This window comes from Myripristis murdjan, chromosome 3 (assembly GCF_902150065.1).
Source record: "Myripristis murdjan chromosome 3, fMyrMur1.1, whole genome shotgun sequence".
In the NCBI taxonomy this organism is placed as follows: Eukaryota; Metazoa; Chordata; class Actinopteri; order Holocentriformes; family Holocentridae; genus Myripristis; species Myripristis murdjan.
This window is the reverse complement of record NC_043982.1, coordinates 35706014-35724590: the sequence shown is the minus strand read 5'-3', so window position 1 is coordinate 35724590 and position 18577 is coordinate 35706014. Positions and strand designations below refer to the sequence as shown.

At 40.2% G+C, this 18577-nt stretch overlaps 1 protein-coding gene across 5 annotated transcripts in view; it reads right to left on the bottom strand.

The window, feature by feature from the left end:
- Positions 1–735: 735 nt before the first annotated feature.
- gramd2aa (GRAM domain containing 2Aa) overlaps positions 736–18577 on the bottom strand; it is a 34863-nt gene continuing 17021 nt past the window's right edge. For 2 of the 5 annotated variants that reach the window (XM_030080914.1, XM_030080931.1), the window contains exons 3-12: positions 16249–16306; positions 13510–13813; positions 12369–12472; positions 11544–11642; positions 8387–8458; positions 8250–8306; positions 7409–7586; positions 4367–4460; positions 2639–2743; positions 736–2508 (exon numbers count right to left, since the gene is read on the bottom strand). In XM_030080914.1, the coding sequence (XP_029936774.1) occupies positions 2505–2508; positions 2639–2743; positions 4367–4460; positions 7409–7586; positions 8250–8306; positions 8387–8458; positions 11544–11642; positions 12369–12472; positions 13510–13813; positions 16249–16306 (1075 nt within the window). In that variant the 3' untranslated portion in view covers positions 736–2504. Of the gene's footprint in view, positions 2509–2634; positions 2744–4366; positions 4461–7408; positions 7587–8249; positions 8307–8386; positions 8459–11543; positions 11643–12368; positions 12473–13509; positions 13814–16248; positions 16307–18577 lie in introns of those variants that run through there. The other 3 variants (XM_030080939.1, XM_030080922.1, XM_030080949.1) reach the window with 3 other exon arrangements.

The following is an 18577-nucleotide window of genomic DNA, read 5'->3' as shown; positions in this document are numbered from 1 at the left end:
GAAAAATTTTGCTCACTATCATTTTTTGCCACATTAAAGGAGTAACCTGTGAGTGCTTTGTGCTGGATGTTCACTAGAGGTCAGTGTAGTTCTGGTGACAAAGTCCAATCCATTCAGTGACAGAGCACAGTTCAATGCCATTTATTAAATATAGGCAAGAGCTATTTAGGCAGTGTTTATTTTTACTTGTCAGGAGAGTTTTTCCAATCTTTTGGAAATCACTTAAAAATATTGGTTTTACTTTGACTTCTTCATAACACATGGATTTCTGTATTGTCTCGTTTTTATTTACTAAGCTTGTTTTGCCCCAGTTAATATCTTTATGGCATATACACATCTTAATAATGAAAGAAACCAAGTCACTTTAGTGCATCTTACTGTAACGGGAGTTTAAGCTGAACCTGACTGCATGAGCGCTGTACCGGAGGAAACAGGTCAGTGCAATCAGGATCTGTTAAAAAATATGACTGTGAGGCCTGGTCCAGGTTTAACGATGCATGTGTGGAAAATGATTGTTGAAGCAAAGCTGTAGATGGGAGGTGGAGGGACGGCTGTTTGAAAAAGACTGCATTTGTCAGGAAAAGGGACTGACCCTGAAAATTATATCCATAAACAGTGATTCACATAGTGCCGTAATATCTGTCTCTGTTTACTGCACAGTGAATCTCGGTAATGCAACAGAATCCGGCTGCAAACTCAAATGCCAACATTCATCACCATCTCTCACACACACACTGGTAAACACACACTATTTAGTCTGTTTATTAGAAACAGTCATTTTCCGCATGCCATACAGTTGTGATGACTCGCTGAATACTGCTGTTGTCGTGTGAAAACCTTGTCGGTGGTGCTTTCACTTCAGCTGAAGGATTACTGCCTCCTGTACGGGTTGGGAAAATTGTCCAACCACTTGAGTTTGTTGAAACTGCTTCAAATCCAACGGGATAAAACGCAAAAGAACACTGTCATCAAGCTGTAACAAAGCTGTTTTTGCGAACTCCTGACATTTTGGAGGTACAAGGTTTTCACAGAGACAGAGGTGATATGTTCCTAAAATCAGAGTTTGACATGTGGATAAACACCAATTTCACTGGAATTCAGCCAAGACTCCATACAGTGGTACTATGTTCCTACGTTTTCTCTCCAGTTTTACAGTTTCACTATAGTGCATATGTTTTATTTTTGCAGTTTCTACTCGGAAAAGCTTTTGCATGGTGATCCTGCTTACAACTCCTTTTTCATGACTGGTGTCAGTATGAGGTGTCGTCACACCGAACATGACCAAAAACAGATGGAACCAAAAACTACATTAATGTCTTATGTTTATCTATATTTCAGTTTAATACATGCCAATGTCACAAACTAGTCTACGAGTACGTTTCACTTATGTCTGTCAAATGCTTTCAATAAAACCATAGATATACGTCATTTATACTCAGAGCTGCAATGCGTTATTTTCAGTCTTTGGTGGCTTCTGAAATGTGGAAAAGGAAAAACTAATTGGACACTGACATGATAAAGTGGCAGATTAGCATAACTAAAAACAAAAATTAGACATTTTATAATAAAATATACATCTCTCTCAACAGATCTCACAATCTCATTTACACCATAGTAAACATCCAGTGGTGATGTTATCATTACGTCACAGTTAAATAAAAGGTAACTTCATCATCTGAGTCAAGTGTCAAAAGGTCTCTGCCTTCCATAAACGCCTTCAACAATGACAAATGAGTACCTATCATGAAGCAAAAATAATAATCTAAACTCCCAAAATAATTACATACATTTGAAACAATGGACGTGTTTTCAAAAGTGCTTTGTAGCAGCTATTTTAAGCCATCCTACTGGGAGCTGTAGGAAGAGAAATTTAACTTTGACAGTTTGTCACAAAGTCCCCATTCGGCTCGTACAGTAGACTGTCATGAGAAAAACATACATTTGCTGAAAATTGGATAGCCAGGGAGTTTATGAATAAATGACTGCTGCTCCCACTCTTCACAATCAGGCTTTCCAACTAATTACATCTTGCCTAACCATTTCCATCCTCCAAAATACAAATACCATCTCTCCTCTAATCTTCACATCCAGTCCTAAGCTTTGTTGGTGCCGTGCAAAGGACTCTCACCTGTGATCTGCTGATTGTTTTGGGATCTCTATAAACTGCAAAGTCTTTCAGCTAAAAGCAAAACAGCAGTGAAAGGGGCAGCCCATGGTAGACAGTCACAACCTACTGTAAAACCTACTGTGTAATCAGAAATAAATAGACAGCCTGTTTGCATAGTCTGGAAGTGATCACAAATAGGAATGTATCCAAAAGTGGCAAGTTTCCTATAACGCCTGGTTTGGAGTCGGTGTTGCTTCATCATCTATGGTGGCTGGTGTTGGGTTGATCTGATCTGGGCTCTAAGCTGGTCTGGGATCTGTGCAGGAGGGCAACATCAACCCCGAGGATGGGACGAGTAAACAGCAGCCATGGGATGGGTCACAGCGGGAAGCAGTGGCTACCTGGATGAGATGAAAGCAGCCGGATTAAAATCTCAGAGTGCAAAGTGAAGCGACCGTGTTCATTTGTCGTTGCATGCATGATGGATGATGCTGGTGTGAAGTACAGTGCCCGGAGCTGCTGCAGACTCACCTGTCTCGCAGGGGGAGAGTGGGGTTACTGAGGAAGGACAGCTGCTGCTCCAGACTACACACACGGAACGCCAGGTAGCAAGACGACAGGATGAGGAGGATAATCCTGATGAAGGAGGAGGACACACATCAAAATAGACACTTGCGCTCAAAACCGGTACGTGGAACAAAAAGATCCAAAAGATGTTAAGGGTCTTCACTTAACAAATCTCTTTGTACTCTTTAATAAAACATTCAGTGGAAGCAGGGGAGACAAACATTTCAGCTCTAAGCCTTCATCATGAAATGACACTGATGAAGGCCTACATTCGAAACATGTTACACTGTGCTTGTTGTATGCTTCCTTTGTGATGCAAACTGAATATTTCATAGGAAGCATCACACGATTCACTTGAGTATCTATGCACCAAACCTTGCTGTGAAGACTCTTTGCACTGATCTAAGTCAATCTGACCGGAAGCTTGGCATTTATATTTAAGAATCTCACATTGAAAAGTAGGGTACAGAAATTTGATCATTGACATAATTTTTAAGGGTAAAAAAAACCTCTTTGAATTCTTTAGTAAAACATTCAAGGGAAGAGACACACAATTTTGCTCTAGGCTCTAGGAATGACACCGATGGAGACCCAGTTCTGAAACTTTTGTCTCTTCTCCTTCCCTTGTATAATTAAAGAACACAAAGAGGTTTTTTGAGTGTGAACACTTAACATCTTTTAGTGGCGAACATGCGTACACACATGCACCGACACATTTGTTTTACAGATAGAAATTATGACTCAAGTTACTGGATAGTCATTAAAAGGATTTACGCAGAACAAAGTAGATGAACAAATGAGCTGTAATGTGTCGTGGTGAACACCAGGAGGCAATGAAGGATTTTCTTTCAGGATTCAGGGCAGCACACTGTCCCTGAACAACCCACAGGAAATCTAGATTAAGTATAATCCATGCTATACTGGCCTGGAACAGCCTGAGAACTCTTAGTATCTGGGGTGCAAAAGTATGAGAACTACTTTTCTCCATTTGTGCATGCAAGCTTTGCTTCATGAGATGTATTAGGTGTTGAATGTTAAGAAAACTTCTCCACGAGACAAATTTGTCATCTCTCTTGCCCCCCTCCACAGGAAGGTCAGAGGTCAGAGTCAGCTACATCACGGGTTTTCAAACTTTTTCATGTTCTAGATCCCCAAGTTCACTTTAAGCTTCAGAACCACATTTGAATCCCATTTTGCCCTGTGGACCCCGTCATGAAAAGATAGTTTGGTTTGCATATTACATCGCTGAGACATCATACTTAAACACTGACAGATAAGAAGAATTAAGATAATCACTCATACATTTCCTTGTATTTTAAAAATGTGGAGAAAATTAAATAATGTAGGGATTCAGTGCCTTGCCTAAGGACACGTCAGCAGGGGACTGAACCCTCACCCCCAGCTGAAGGACAGTCACCCTGATACACTGAGTGGAAATGGCATCTGCCTGCCTCGCTAGCATGATGTATTTAATAGAATGTGATGCACCCTTGTTAAATAGGCCAAACCTGACAGAGAGTAAAAAGACATTTTAACTGCCCCCGATCTCCCATGTTCAGTCTGATTGAATTGGCCACTATTTATATCTCCATTTTAATGCTAACAGCCTGTGATAGCGGTGAGCCAGCTGGCTGGGGGAGGTGAGGGTCCTGTCGGTGGTCCGTGTGTCTGTCTGTCCCTCCAAATACTCACAGCAGGGTGAAGAACTTGAGCAGCTGGTACTCCATCTGGCCCAGCTCTGCTACTGGCTCCAATAAAAGGCCCCTCTCTTTCTGCAGAGTCCGCTCTATAATACACACATAAACATTACTATAATATCAGTGGAAAAGTAATTTACAGCAACACTTAGATGAAACACTTGGTTAGGGTGCAACATGTGGCTTGGCTTAAACATAATATATGCTTTATTTTAAGAGTGATGGGACATTCATCACACATGTATGTCTGAAAATGTGTGATGGATTTCCAGAATGCATGAGAAACATGCAGCTCAGAAAATTTTGATGCTATTGCCTCAGTATGGACGGTATAGTTTATGTACAGACATTTTTAACTACATTAGACCTTAATCTATCATTTCATAGGAAAACGCTGACACTAATGCGCACAAAACCCTATGCTAAGCAAATATCAAACATGTAATACAATTTAAGACTAATACAGCTGATGTTTTAGTCAGGATCCAAATCTTGTATTTAAGCCAAAATAAGACGCTGTGAGTGCAACACTTGATGGTAAAAGTATACACAGATTATTTTAAGAGCAGACATTGTTTTTCTAATCTCAATTTAATCTGCATCTGGCATTTAATCTCCATTTAGAGCTTAATGGATTCTTGCATAAGAGAGTTTATCATCCAAAAGCAGCCGCTGAACCACCCACCCACCCACACACACATACACACACACACATACACACACATTGGCACAAAATGCAATTGAAATCACGACTACAAAAAATGCAACACATGCCTATAAAGTAGATCTAGGCATGGCAAAACCGACAGTGTGGCAAAAATACTAACTTGTCCAGATATCTCGCAGTGAACTAATAAAGGATAAAAATAATTTCCAGAGTAGTACTGTATGAAATGACATTGAGATCACACTACCATAATTTCAAAGCCCTTATTAGAGTACGTCAAATGTGTTAAACCATTGTGGTTTTCATGATATGGTCTAAAACGAACGGAAGCGAATGGCTGTTCTGCTGATTGACTGTAAATCATTCTAAACCAATAAAACAACAGTAGGAAAACATAACTTAGCCATGGGAAATGTTTTATTGTATCTATTGAGATGATTTCCCGCTGTGGCTATGATTAATCTTACTCTTGAAAGAGTATTTTTATAGCAGAGGTTTAAGATTGGAGTCTATGGCTTTTTGGCGTCTAATCCCCCTCATGATGTCAGTGAACCACAGCCGCTGACTGCAGTGACAGAAAAAATAAGGGGTGCAGTGTAGTCTTTTGGGCATTGAGGGCAGTGCTGAGCACTTGCTAAAGAAAAGTAGACTAGATGTTGGTCAGTGGTGCTAAAACGATCACTACATTTGATTCAAAATATATACAAGTAACTCAGATATTACTGTCACTGTTGCATGACCCAAAATTTATAATGAGAACAGAATTCCAAGCTGATATGAAATCCACGGTTGTAAAACTATGACAATTTCGTAAGATTTCCACTGACACTGAGGTGTGGCATTGACTGGTTGTATAACCAGAGGGGAAAAAAAACGTTTTTTTCCTAAGTGGTTCCAGATTTCATTCATCTAAGCACATAGAAAAGTGTATCTTCTTAACCACTACCTGGTAATTTTCATGAATGCACAGTAAAAACGAAATATATATAATTTAGAGAGCTGACTTTATGGGAGAAGTCCCACTGGCCACTGTTCATTGCACTATGTTTATCCCAGTTTGACAGCTCTACGTGGCCCCCTGGAGATGCCGTCAGATATTCTTGAAGACCTCCATATATAGACAAGTCTGACTCACTGGATGTGGACTGTGGGGTACAAGCCTGCCTTTGGGCAACTATCTAAGTTGGTATTCTACTCCCCCTCCGCTAACTCCTGACACAATTTTGCAGGGCTCCAATGCTCCATGCTGGGCTTAGCGCTGCCCAAGACGACTGTGATTGGTTTTAAGAAATACAAACAAGCCAGGGTGTGTTTTCCCCCAGAGCAGAATGATAATGGGTTGAGCCAGACCTTTGTGAGACTATCTATAGACTATCTCTGGATGTGGTGTCTAAAAACATCCACGTAACACCACAACACTTGGTGGGGAGGTTCATCCTGGGTCAAGGCAGGACGGATCAACCTTCCTTGCTGTATAGCTCAAAGGGGCATGTCTTATGACAACAATTCTGCTGAAAGGGGGTGGGGCTTAGCACAGAAAGGGCTATAGTTTCCAAATGCATGTGAGTAAGATGACAAAACCTGGTGGGAATGTTGGTCACGCAAGGCAGCTTTGACCACATATCCATGCTGACTGACTGAAAAGGGCATGTCCTTCTTGTTATATCTTCACACCAATATAAGTGAATCACATTTGCTGAGGATGCAATCATTGATATTTCTGTTATATATATGTATATATAGTGATATTTTCAGTCTTTTTAGGTCATAAAGGTTAAAAAGCCTCAATCTACAATCAAACAGAAAACAGCTTTTCTTCAAGTCCCCATGAAATTACCTCACATGACTTCTACTTCCTGTAAAATTAAGTATCTTAAATGGTGGCATCATCCTGCACTAGAGGGTGTGAATTACAATTTCAATCAATCAAATCTTCAACCATCCTCTCTCATGCACCTATCCCTTCAGACGTTTTTCTTCCAAACTGATATCCTGTTGGTTTGCACATGTGAATGCTCCTTCTCTGCACTATGCCCCACCCAAACATCCTGTTTCAACAGGAACTGCATAAAATCAAGAAGGTAAGAGTCCATTTCAATGGGCCTTTAACATGTCACTTATTTGAACCAATCCGAATTTGGGGCATTGTCACAGACTTTGGTGATGATATTCAGTCAGTGGTCAATGATGTGACAAATCTACTAATAGATGCCCATACTGCTGTCAAATTTCTCTCAGCAAAACACTGCAATATCATGCTGAATCCAAAGCTACTCTAACTCTAAAGGAAACTAAAGGCTGTGATCTTGTACAGAGCTTGGACTGTGTTTTCTTGAAATGACAGTATGAATGGTTGAAGAGCTATGTCACCTTCCAGTGGCTGCTCCGTCTGGAAGGGTGCCTCCACAGCGCTCAGGTTGCTGGCAGAGTTCCCCAGGAGGTCAGGAAGGGAGGAGGACACAGACACTACTGAGGGTTTCCTTCTCCACTTCAACACTGACGGAAACTCATCAACCACTGGGAACTCATCTGGAGCCGGGAACTCATCCTGAGGTGGAAGAGGAGTAATGAGAGTCTACTGGAAAGGTTTGCTCGCAACAGAGACGCTCCACAGTGAGGAAATATTAACTTCTGTGTAGGCAGATAATAAAGAATTGCAGTAATAACTCGTTTATCTAAGGGCTCTCACACTAACATGGTTACCGAATTCAAGGACTTCAAGGACCTCTACAACTCTACAACTCTACTTTTTTATTAGAATATATCAACAACGTGAACAAAATGTAATTTTTGTCTCCTTTTCTCTTCTGAATTGCTTTCCTCCGGATTAGCGCATTATCAAGGGCAAGCATGTTAACAGAAAGTAATTACTCCATAATGCAAAAGCTATTATGTAACATAGCTCCCTATATTGTGCACACAAGGTGACTTCACAGAGCTCTCTGATAGCATCTTGCCAACTCCGAGGATTATTCTCTGCAAGGCTGCGAACACCAACAAAATGGTCCATTGATCTACTCTGTTGCTCCCTCCTCTTAAAAAACTAAGTCACGCTGAAAGTCAGGGGTTGCAAATGAATGTTCCATATTAAGATACAGACATAAAAAAGAAATTTTAAAGCTCATGGCTATTGAGTGCTGTACAGTGAGTTTTCCCCCACTTTGATCATCCTGATTTGATTCATTTCTAGCAAAGATATGATGCCACTCACCAGGGATAAGGTGGGCTCCTCCATGAACTGTTTCAGGCTCAGACTCTTCCCATTGACCTGGAAGGGAGAGGACGTTAGCTCTTTACATGACATGTGTACATATAAACTCAATGAGCTGTGTGTGTGTGTCCACTGACCTGCAGGTGTGTGCAGATCCTCCGCAGTACATCATATACACTGTCTCTTGATAGCAGAGATACGAATACATACTGAGGGAAGAAAAACAGTGTGAGATATAGTATCTTCTCGGTAATTTTCACCATGAGCTAAAATTCTTGAGAAAAGCCCCGAGTAGAGGCTAGTTCCCCCAAAAGTTGAAAACTACCAAATGCATTAGTACACACCAAATGTCAGCCCAATTAAATGTGAGTGGTTACATCAGCTGAATCATTTGCTGCATCCCATTTTCTACTACGGATAGAAATAATGCTGCTTTCCGTTTCATGTCTCAGCCTGTCCTGGAAAGTGTAAAAATTTATGAGAAATGTCTTCCATGATAATAGCTGGCTAGCTGGTCAGTTTATCCAAGCTCGCATTACATATGAAAAGGCAGCACTTCTTTATAACCAGATCAAGTGAGCCAAATCAAAACTTGCCGGCATCTGCTTACACAAACCAGCTAAAATATTATTAAAAATGTAAACATTCTGCACATGTAAACGCATCAATAATTTCTGTTCCAATGCTTTCATGCAGGCAAGGCAAGGACAAAGAGGACACTTTTTTAGTATACAATCACACAAAACATTACTGTTATTAAGAGAGAAATACGGCCAGTATGTGCAGCAGGTAATCCTGCAGATGAATAATACTACAGGATTAAACAGCTTTAATCTAGGGTAGAGAGAGCGGATATTTCTAATCAGATTTTTGCTCCACTTTATACTTCTATGAATTGTTGTGAATGACGGTTCACTGACACAGATTAAACAAACAACCCAACTTGAATAGACATTAATATTACATGAAAATTACTTTTCAACTGATTCATGAGCATTAAATCACCTTGTGTATTATCAGATAGATGACCAATATGAAATATCCTAAACTGGTGATCTCTTGATTAAGAAGCGCTCAGCTAGGAATACTGAAACGTCTCTCATTTTTTTTTGTTCATGTACATTTATGTAAGAGTACTTTTCCTGTGTAGGTGCATATCTCATGTGCCTGGCCTATGATGGTGATAGGGTTCAAAATATAGTAAAACCCGAGACTTCGCTGTTGGATACGGACACATGCTCTCAACTTATCACCTTATCAGTGATAAACAAAAGAAAAATACCACAGTCAGCTGACTTTCAGACACTGCAATACAGTCCAGTCCTCCTGTACAAATGTCAGGTGTGAGTGTGTGGTTGTGTAATGTGAGTCAGCTGGTGTACTGAAACATTTTAAGACACAAGCTCACATTCTCTGCCACAGAAAACATGTTTGGCCCTGTACGATATAAAAATACTCTCGGCACTTTATGTAATCTCCTTCACATGATTTAACCTAAACCACCTGTTTTTCATGACTTGGAAAACTGCAGGGAACAAAAGATGGGTTCCGAGTCTATCTGGGTGTATTTCAGTAAATGACAAGAGATGCAAATAACAGGAGGAATCGAGATAACCGATCGGGGCTGAGCAGGAGGAGTATCAGATATAAATGAACTGAGTATGTCATTATTAGAGGAGTTGAGACGGACATCCGTTTCTCTAGTTTCTCTAGGAATTCTCAGTGGACAGGGCGACGGCGAAGTGTGAGAAACGCAGCACAGCTAGAAGTCGGTGGTGGTCAGTGTTGGGGTAATGCATTATAAAAGTATTGACTTACTATAATACATTACTTGTAGGAGTAACTACATAATATAACACATTACCAATATAATTTAGACTTCACAGTTTAGATGATATTACCAGTTACTTATGTCCAGTAATGAGTCACAATCAAAGTAAACATTTATTTATTCAGTATTTATAAAGCATGTCGCCTTTGCATCATCAGGAAACAGAGAAAACATCAACCATATTTGTTTTCTGTTCTTTTTCCTGTTGGCGAGTTGATGACAAATCACGGAGGACAGTGGCAGAAGGTGTTCTAAATGGATTTATGGACATTACTTCCAGTTTGTGGAAGAAAAAGACAAGAACGTAATTGCACACTTGAAGGTGCTTGAAATTAATGAAACACTGAAACGATTCCATCGAGTGTCTACGGTGGAGTTGGCAGCTTTCAGAAAGCTCATCAGCAAGATTTGTGTCACAGCCAACCAAAAGGTAAATAAATCACCGTGTAAACTCTGTAGACTGTGCCAGTACAGTGTTGCCCCCCTCTGGAATAATTAAGAGCTGCAATAACTTCATGTGGGCTAACAGAGGGCCCTGCGACTCCTGTGTTTGTGTTGGTGAAAGAAATGGAAAATTTGTGCAATGAGTAACACATTACATGAAACAATATATTGTGAAGTAACATATTAGTTTCAAATGTTGGTAATAAGTAATTTGCTTGGGTGAAAGTAACTAATTGCATTTACTCATATTGTTGTAAATAAGTAGTTTTTTGTGTACTTTTACTGTTTGAGTAATTTTAAAAGTATGTAATTTAACTTTTACTTGAATAAATTTTTGCAGAGAACAGTGAACAAAGGTAAGCATCAGAAACTAGACCTTCATACTGTAAATTTAAAGATTGTGTGACCTTTCACAGTAAATGGTCATCTTTCTTGAAATTTCCAAATTTCCATTTAAACGAATCTAGTTTGAACTTTGTATTCCCATCCTTCTAGAATTGTAAGACATTGGTAAAGATACACAAACTGTAACACTGACAACAAAAAACAGTCATAAGACTGAATTTCTCCAGCACTATTTTTGGATGGTTTTGTGTATTTGTAGCACAGAAAAAGTGCACAGCCACTCTTTGATGTTTAATAAAACTGTCTGTGAGAGGCGAGTTACATAATGCTACCACGAGCTTACGTTAGCTTGTTTGCTACTGTTCAATCACTTTTTATGGTCGTGCAGTAGTTCAGCAATAGAGCATAAATATGTGTCACTGACAGCACTTTAAATAAACGATGACAGACTTAGTCAGAGGTGACAGAAAGTTAAGAGGCCCTTCTTAGCATTACTGCCAATGATAACCCCCGCCCTCTCTCCCTTCGCCTCGCCTTCAGACTGAAACTCCTCTCTGCTTCTATCTTTAGCATGGTGTTGTTTTTTCCATTGCACCTCTGCTGGAAAATACAGCCACGCTACGCTAATCAGCACTAGCGGTTTCATTCACAGTGGCTGTGATACAAGTGTTTACCTTCTGCCCCGTGTCTGTGGTGATGGCCAAGCCGTTGGGCACCAGGCCGGCAGTTTTGTGCTTCTTCACCAGCCTCACAGAGACAACAGGGATCGCAACCTACAGGAGACAGGAAAAGGCACCAAAACAAAAAACAAACAAAAAAAAATCAGGAATCATTTGATTTTGATGAGGCAAACAAAAGCACCAAAGTGGTCATAGGAAAGTGATTTGAGTAAATGCCTGTGTGTGTTTTTATAAACTACCCATTCAACCACATACACTCTCTGTCTTCACTGAATATGTAAGTAGGCCAAAAGTTGTTACGAATGTCTAAGGCACCACTGACAGCAAGCTGCAGGGCTACTGGAAAGACAGACATTGAAATGAACAGAGGGAAAGACCTGGGAGAAAAAAAAAACTGAACATAATAGAAAAGAAAGGTGTCTCATTTCAGTGAGAATGCGAGGAATGCTCTCTGAATAAGCAGCTTATTGTCACTCAGGAGTCAGGAGAGAGGTTGGCTTTCAAAGAAAAAAAGGAACAGGACAACATCAAAGACCAAAGCGCATGACTAGTTAAGATAGACTTCATTCTTCATCAATAAGTCTACCTGTTCCTGAGATGTGACCCTGCAGTGCAGAGATAAAGAGAACCAAACTGTCACTTCTTGGGGGGAGAAGTAAAGACTGCTGGCACCGAAATCTTGCCCTACGCCCGACTCACTGTCAGTCAAATAGCTTGTTGATTTGTGTCAATCAACTTGTCAAATTTGTGTCTGACAGTCAGCCACTTTAAATAGATTGCCACTCAGCTTGAGTTTGTTACATTGTCGGCCAGTCTTACCTTGATGTCTTTGCCAAAGAGGTTGGCATAAAAACATAGCCAGTGTCTGGAAATGTAGAGCCGGCCTTGAAGGAGGATGTCTCTGAGAAGAGCACAGGAGTACACTGAGAACAAAAGAGACAAAAACAAAAAGAAGCATTTTTTCCCTTATTCTTTTGACAGCAAACACCTGGATATGAAAAACTGCACAGGCTAGGTCAGACATCAGTGCTGCCTACAACAGCATAGCTCATCATTTTTCACATCATTCATCATCATAACCACAAAGTTACTGCTACCACCTGGGAATCCAGTAAGTTGAACCATGCTAACACACGCGTTAATATCCTCAGATCAAATAATCCTGAGATCTCACAGTTACAGTTAGCAAAATTGTATAAAATGAATAAAAAAAAAAGTGAGGATCAGCAGAAATAACAACCACTGCTTATTTTTGCTGGGGCTCGACTGACATCAGTTTTTGCAGGCCAGTTTCAGTACAGATATTTTTGTATTCATGCTGCTGATAGCTGATATTTTGTGCAGATGTCTTACATAATTAGATCTTTTTAATTGTCATGGATTTTTTTTTTTTTTTTCAGCGTTTCCACCTGAACTGTGGTGTTGTCAGGGTGAAAAGCCTCTGAAACAGCATGAAACACTAAAACACTGCTGAAAGCCAATATTAGCTTTTTAAATTACAGCTGAATAAAAGGAAAGGAAAACTGTGGGGTACATTGGAGTTTTACATCAAAACCTGATCTACCAAAATATGACTAAACAATTAAATAAATAAATTGTGACAAAAACAGGCCATTTCATTAGAGGCGTTACAGACTATTTTAACACATTATAACACGGTAGTCAGGCGGAGACATATCAGCAGAAGATGACATGACCGGCAGATATATGATATCTACTAAAAGGCCAATATTGATCAAATCCCTATCAGTTTAATTGTCACATTTGGAGGCAGCATGCAAACATGAATGGATCGCAATTAAAAATGGGCTGAAATGGTTAGAAAAAAGAGACAATCACAAGAAGCTCACAGATGAATAACGGTGAATTATAAAAGATGTCAAAGCATATTACCACACTGATTTAAAAAAAAAAAAAAAACTCGATTCTGACAGTTTGCTCAGGGTATTAAGGACAGTACCTTTCATGAGGATCTCATCCTTGGGCACGCACTGGAAGAGTTTGTGGTATTGGGAGTTGTACTTGCTGACAGTCTGTGCAGAGGGACAGGGCAGAGTCATGAGCAGCTCCTTGGCTGAGCGGCCTGCCTGCACAGCCCCAGCAGCACCACCAACACCACCAGCGCCTCCGGCTCGGCGTGCCGCAGACACCACCCTCTCCCTCAGAGGACGCGAGCTCGGCACCAGGCTCAGCACGTTGGCACCGTATACACACACACACTCGCGCACATCCAAGGCCTGGAGCAAGCCGCTGCAAGACACACACTGTTCCCCTGGTGCCGGTCAGTGGAGGATGCACAGGGCCAGGATGGAGGACTGCCTCCACACAGTCTACTTACTCTAGTCTACCTACATGTGCTGTACACACACTACACTACACAAACACACACATACACACACACACACACACACACACACACACCGACAGAACTACTGCACCTGAGGCTCTTTCTAAACTAAAGACTTACAAGGTTCTCTTTCTCGCTATGAAACACACACGGACACGTTCAAAGAATCTACTCTCTACTATTGCAATGCTGCACTCAGCTGACTCTCTCTCTCTCTCTCTCTCTCTCTCTCTCTGTCTCCCTCATGCACACACACACTGCCCTTCATACTGTGCTGAGAACACACACATACTCTGAGCCTCTCTCTCTCTTCCTCTCTCTTATTCTTTCTTCTTTCACCTTCTCTCTCTGTCAAAGTTTCTCGTCCTATCTCTCTCCTGGACGTGGCAGCAGTCTGTGACACCTGAAATCCTCCCAGTTCAGACAAAAATCAGACATTTTTTCCCTCCGTACTCTGCGTCTCAGGCTCCCTCAACACATAAGGAGTCTCATTCATTCCCCGCTCTCCTCTCTCACAGCTCTAACTCTCCTCTTACTCCGCCTCTGTCACCACACACTCTCTCTCTCTCTCTCCCCCTCTCTCTCTCTTTTCTTTCCCTCTCCTCTATCTTTCGTTTGGCTCGTGCCGGCTCGGTTTGCTGTTGTGTGAATTGTGAAGATCCCCTTGTCTGCATCTCCTGTCTTTGTCATGCTATTAATAGCCCATGCTGGAGCAGCTCCTGTCATAACAGTACAGTGGGTTGCAGTACTCCAGGGAGAGAGGCAGTTTGGAGTAAATGCTTAACCTCTTTAGCCCAATGTGCAATCTGTTATTCAGTAATTTTATAGGTGCAATAGTATGGTAATGTTTTTTTTAATGGGGCCTAAACTTCTGGGTTTGTGTAAATGTGACGTTTTACTGCTCATGCCCCTTTAGCTTTTTTCATATCCTATCATGTCGTTTCGTACTGTACTGTATCATATAATATCATATTATACTGTAATGTATTTCATTATGTCGGTTTGGCCTGCATTGCATTGCACTGCATTGCATCGTATTGTGACACACATCTAATAATGATGTGTGGCAAAAGTCAAGGCTGAGATATTTATTGCTAGAATATGCAGGGCATTGGCCAAGAAATCATTTCCAATCAAAGATGAAACATACTGGAATTAAGGCTAGGTAATATATCGATATCCTATCAATGTCATGATATGAGGCTAAATATTGTCTGGGATTTTGAATATCACAGTATTGTGATATGGCATCGTGATATAAGTACTTTTTTCCCCCTAGATTTAACTTATCAGACTGTTCTTGCTGTTTTATTATCAGCCTTTACACCTGCTTGGCCATCATATCAACATTATGATCATGGTTGTTTCTCAGAAAAGCCTTGTGTGTAAATATGAAAGCGCCAATTGTCAATTGTGTAAAGTCATCATATTCTGATCAAAGATATTGTTCATATCATCCATCCCTAATTGTAATTGGCTGGAATATGTATAAAATCAAGTGATGTAAGGCAATTAGACGATGTAATTCAAATGGGTAAATTATTCATGAAAATAAGTGCCACTTTTCTTCTTCAGAGTGAGGCATTTTGTTAGCAGAGGATTAAATAACAATGAGACAGAATAGAGATGACAATTACTGCAACCCACTTTTATTGCCAACAGTGTTTCAGCCTCAAAGGCTCTTTGTCTCTTTGAAGACAGCATCTGGACTTGTGTTTTGTTATCATTTGTTGGCTTAATATCATGAAAAAATGAAATGTGGTGATCATGAAAGGACGTATAGCACCTCTAAGCCTCCCTGCTGCTTTGTAGTCAAAGTGATTCCTTAAATAGATTAAGATACATTCAGATAACTGAGCCAGAGAGATCTCATACTGGAGCAGACACAACATGAGAGGTAGAATATTTGATTATTTTTTAATGCCTACACTAATTAGTGTGCTTCCGCTAGCATGTGATTTACTAGCAAAATGTAAAAATTTATACTGTATATACATAAATTATGAAAGATTTTTTCACATACATAGCCACTTCGTGTCCACTTTGGTATGCAATCATTATGAAACAGAGGTCTGTTATGTGTAAGACGTTTGTTGACATATGTGCTTGTTTCAAATATTTACGCTATCCATCTGAAAGTGAAAAAAATGTCTCGGAGCTAAAGAATCACAAAATAAATATATGCCTGACTGGGCGAGCAGTGTTTTAACAGGGCGTACCACTGCCATTATGGATAGAGCCTTTAGCTAAACATGAATACAGCTGCAGCTGCAAATGACAGGTTGGGTTTGCTCCAATTCCAGACACAGTAACACAGTAACAATTAGGAAGGACGGAGGAGCTAAAACTCACCGAACCCCGGTAGCATTTTTTCACATCTTCATAGGACAGGTCCTCAATCAGATGAAACCTGCAATGAAAGTAAAAGCATGGTTACAGCTGTGTTATTATTGTCATTATACTGCTCAGCATGTCGTTAAGACACAGCAGGACAGACAAAGTGATTGTTGTAAATGATACAGAAATACAGTTTACCACTATAAACTATAAATAAATGTAAGAATGTTCTCCAAAGCTTCCATAGTTATTATATATACATATACAGTTTCCACGGATTTGAAATCAGCTGGTCATAACAGGGTTATACATGTCAAGTGCACCCATGCGCACACACATTTGTGTCATGTAGACAAAACACGTGCTCTGAGGGTTTAGCGGTTCAATAAACCCGCGGTTCAGTTTGTATCAAGGTGTTTGGGTCACAATTTCAGTTTTGGTTCGGTTTGTTTTGTTGGTCAGGGAGAGAAAAAAAAAACCCACTAACATTTCTAATGTTCTCTGTATTTTGTCTTTTTCACTCAGAGATTCAGGATAACAATATGAAATCAACAAATATTCTTTAAAGGCAAAAGTCTACTAAGAGTATTTACAACATAAAAATAATATCAGTATGTTCATTACTTCATCAGCTAAATGTAAAATTAGATGTCTCTCATACACTGGATGAACACTGCACTTTGTAGGGTGAATTGTACATGAATGGTTTGTTTTTTTATGGTTTGGCTTTACAACCCTAATGTGCAAGCATATCACACAACAGTTATGTTATAAAAATATATATCTCCCACACTCCAAAATGATATATTTGCTAAAGCATGTTAATATGAAACATTTATGGACACTAACACTTTCCAGAGGTCGGAAGTCTGTTCATTTGACTGTGAAAATGAGATTCTTATATAAAGAGAAACAACAGCACTACGGTCATGCAGGCACATTTGAAGGTGGCTTTATGCTTTCATCCGGCCTGAGGAGGGCATAAACTGTCCTTGGCAGCATGACAAATGGTGCTTGTGTGTGAGTGTCTGTGTGCATTCATGGCGGTGATTTGGGGGAAAAAAGCGCCTCGGTCAAAGCTTCCACATGAGGAGTTCAGCATCACTGGAGGTACATATAGGATTTCACTACGGAAAAGAATATTATAAGAAAAACATTTAGTTGTTTAAACACTAATAGTGACCATGCCAGGAGATAATCCCTCGTGCTCATTTTGCAGCCAGAACACATGAACACACACCGACACACACACATATTCAGCTTGGCACACACACAACGTACATCAGTGGCATCAGGAGCCTCAGGGGGACTCGTCATTGCACTGCGGCAGATGTCACAGCATGATTCTCTTATCTATTGCTCATGCAGAGAGAGAATCTCCCAGCAGATTAAAATACAGTAGAACCAGCCCTTAAAGCAGAATATAGCTGTTATTTATTGTTAGAGACCATTTGCTTCTGTCTACATCTAATTTACACTTCCCCAGTCTTTTTTTTTTTTTTTTTTTTTACAATGCATGCCATATAAAATTCTTATTTTTTTCCCCACATTTACTTGTTTTTCAGTGTTTTTAAAATACAAACTTCAGATAGGTATCGAAGCCTATCTGGAAATGAACTGCTGCTCCAAATAAGTACCTCAAATAAGATGTGACAATGAAGGCAACGTGTTTTTTCGAGGATTATATCCTTGGAGGAGGCTTTCATTTCTCCCTGTGGGTGTCAGCTGATTGACATTAAGCAGAGCATAATGTAACACACACACACACACACTGATATGAAAACACTCAACTCAAGAACAATGAAATAATGATAAAACTGAAGCACCTTAATGTTTGCGGTGAGGGATTATCTAACTCGGGCAATTTTCAAGTCTGTGGATGTGGTTTTTCCTACTGTACAGGAATGCATGGCAGCAGATGGCTTCTTCAGTGCTCACACCAGCGGGAATAATTAAATTATCCTTTAAATACACCACTGAAACACAGGCAAGGTGTCCCGACCCCGAGACAACCGAGATAACGTCCTCGATAATGACAAAAGAACACTAGCGCTGTACGCAGGTTCTTCAAAATCCTGTAATACAAGTTTGTTGGAGCTTTGAAACTACATCTGTGCATGGCCAAATAAAGTTACGGCAGTTCTTCTGAGACAAGAGAGTGTATTTACCAAGAGATCCTGTTTGCTATCGTTTCTTGTCATACAATATTAAAAAAAACAACTGTGCAACAATGTTGTGCTCTGCTGTGAGTCGGCAAGGACGCCGTGACATCACAACACAACAACACCACATTTGTATTCTGCTGGGAGAGTGTCCTCTATACAGCAAGGTGCCATTATGTTAA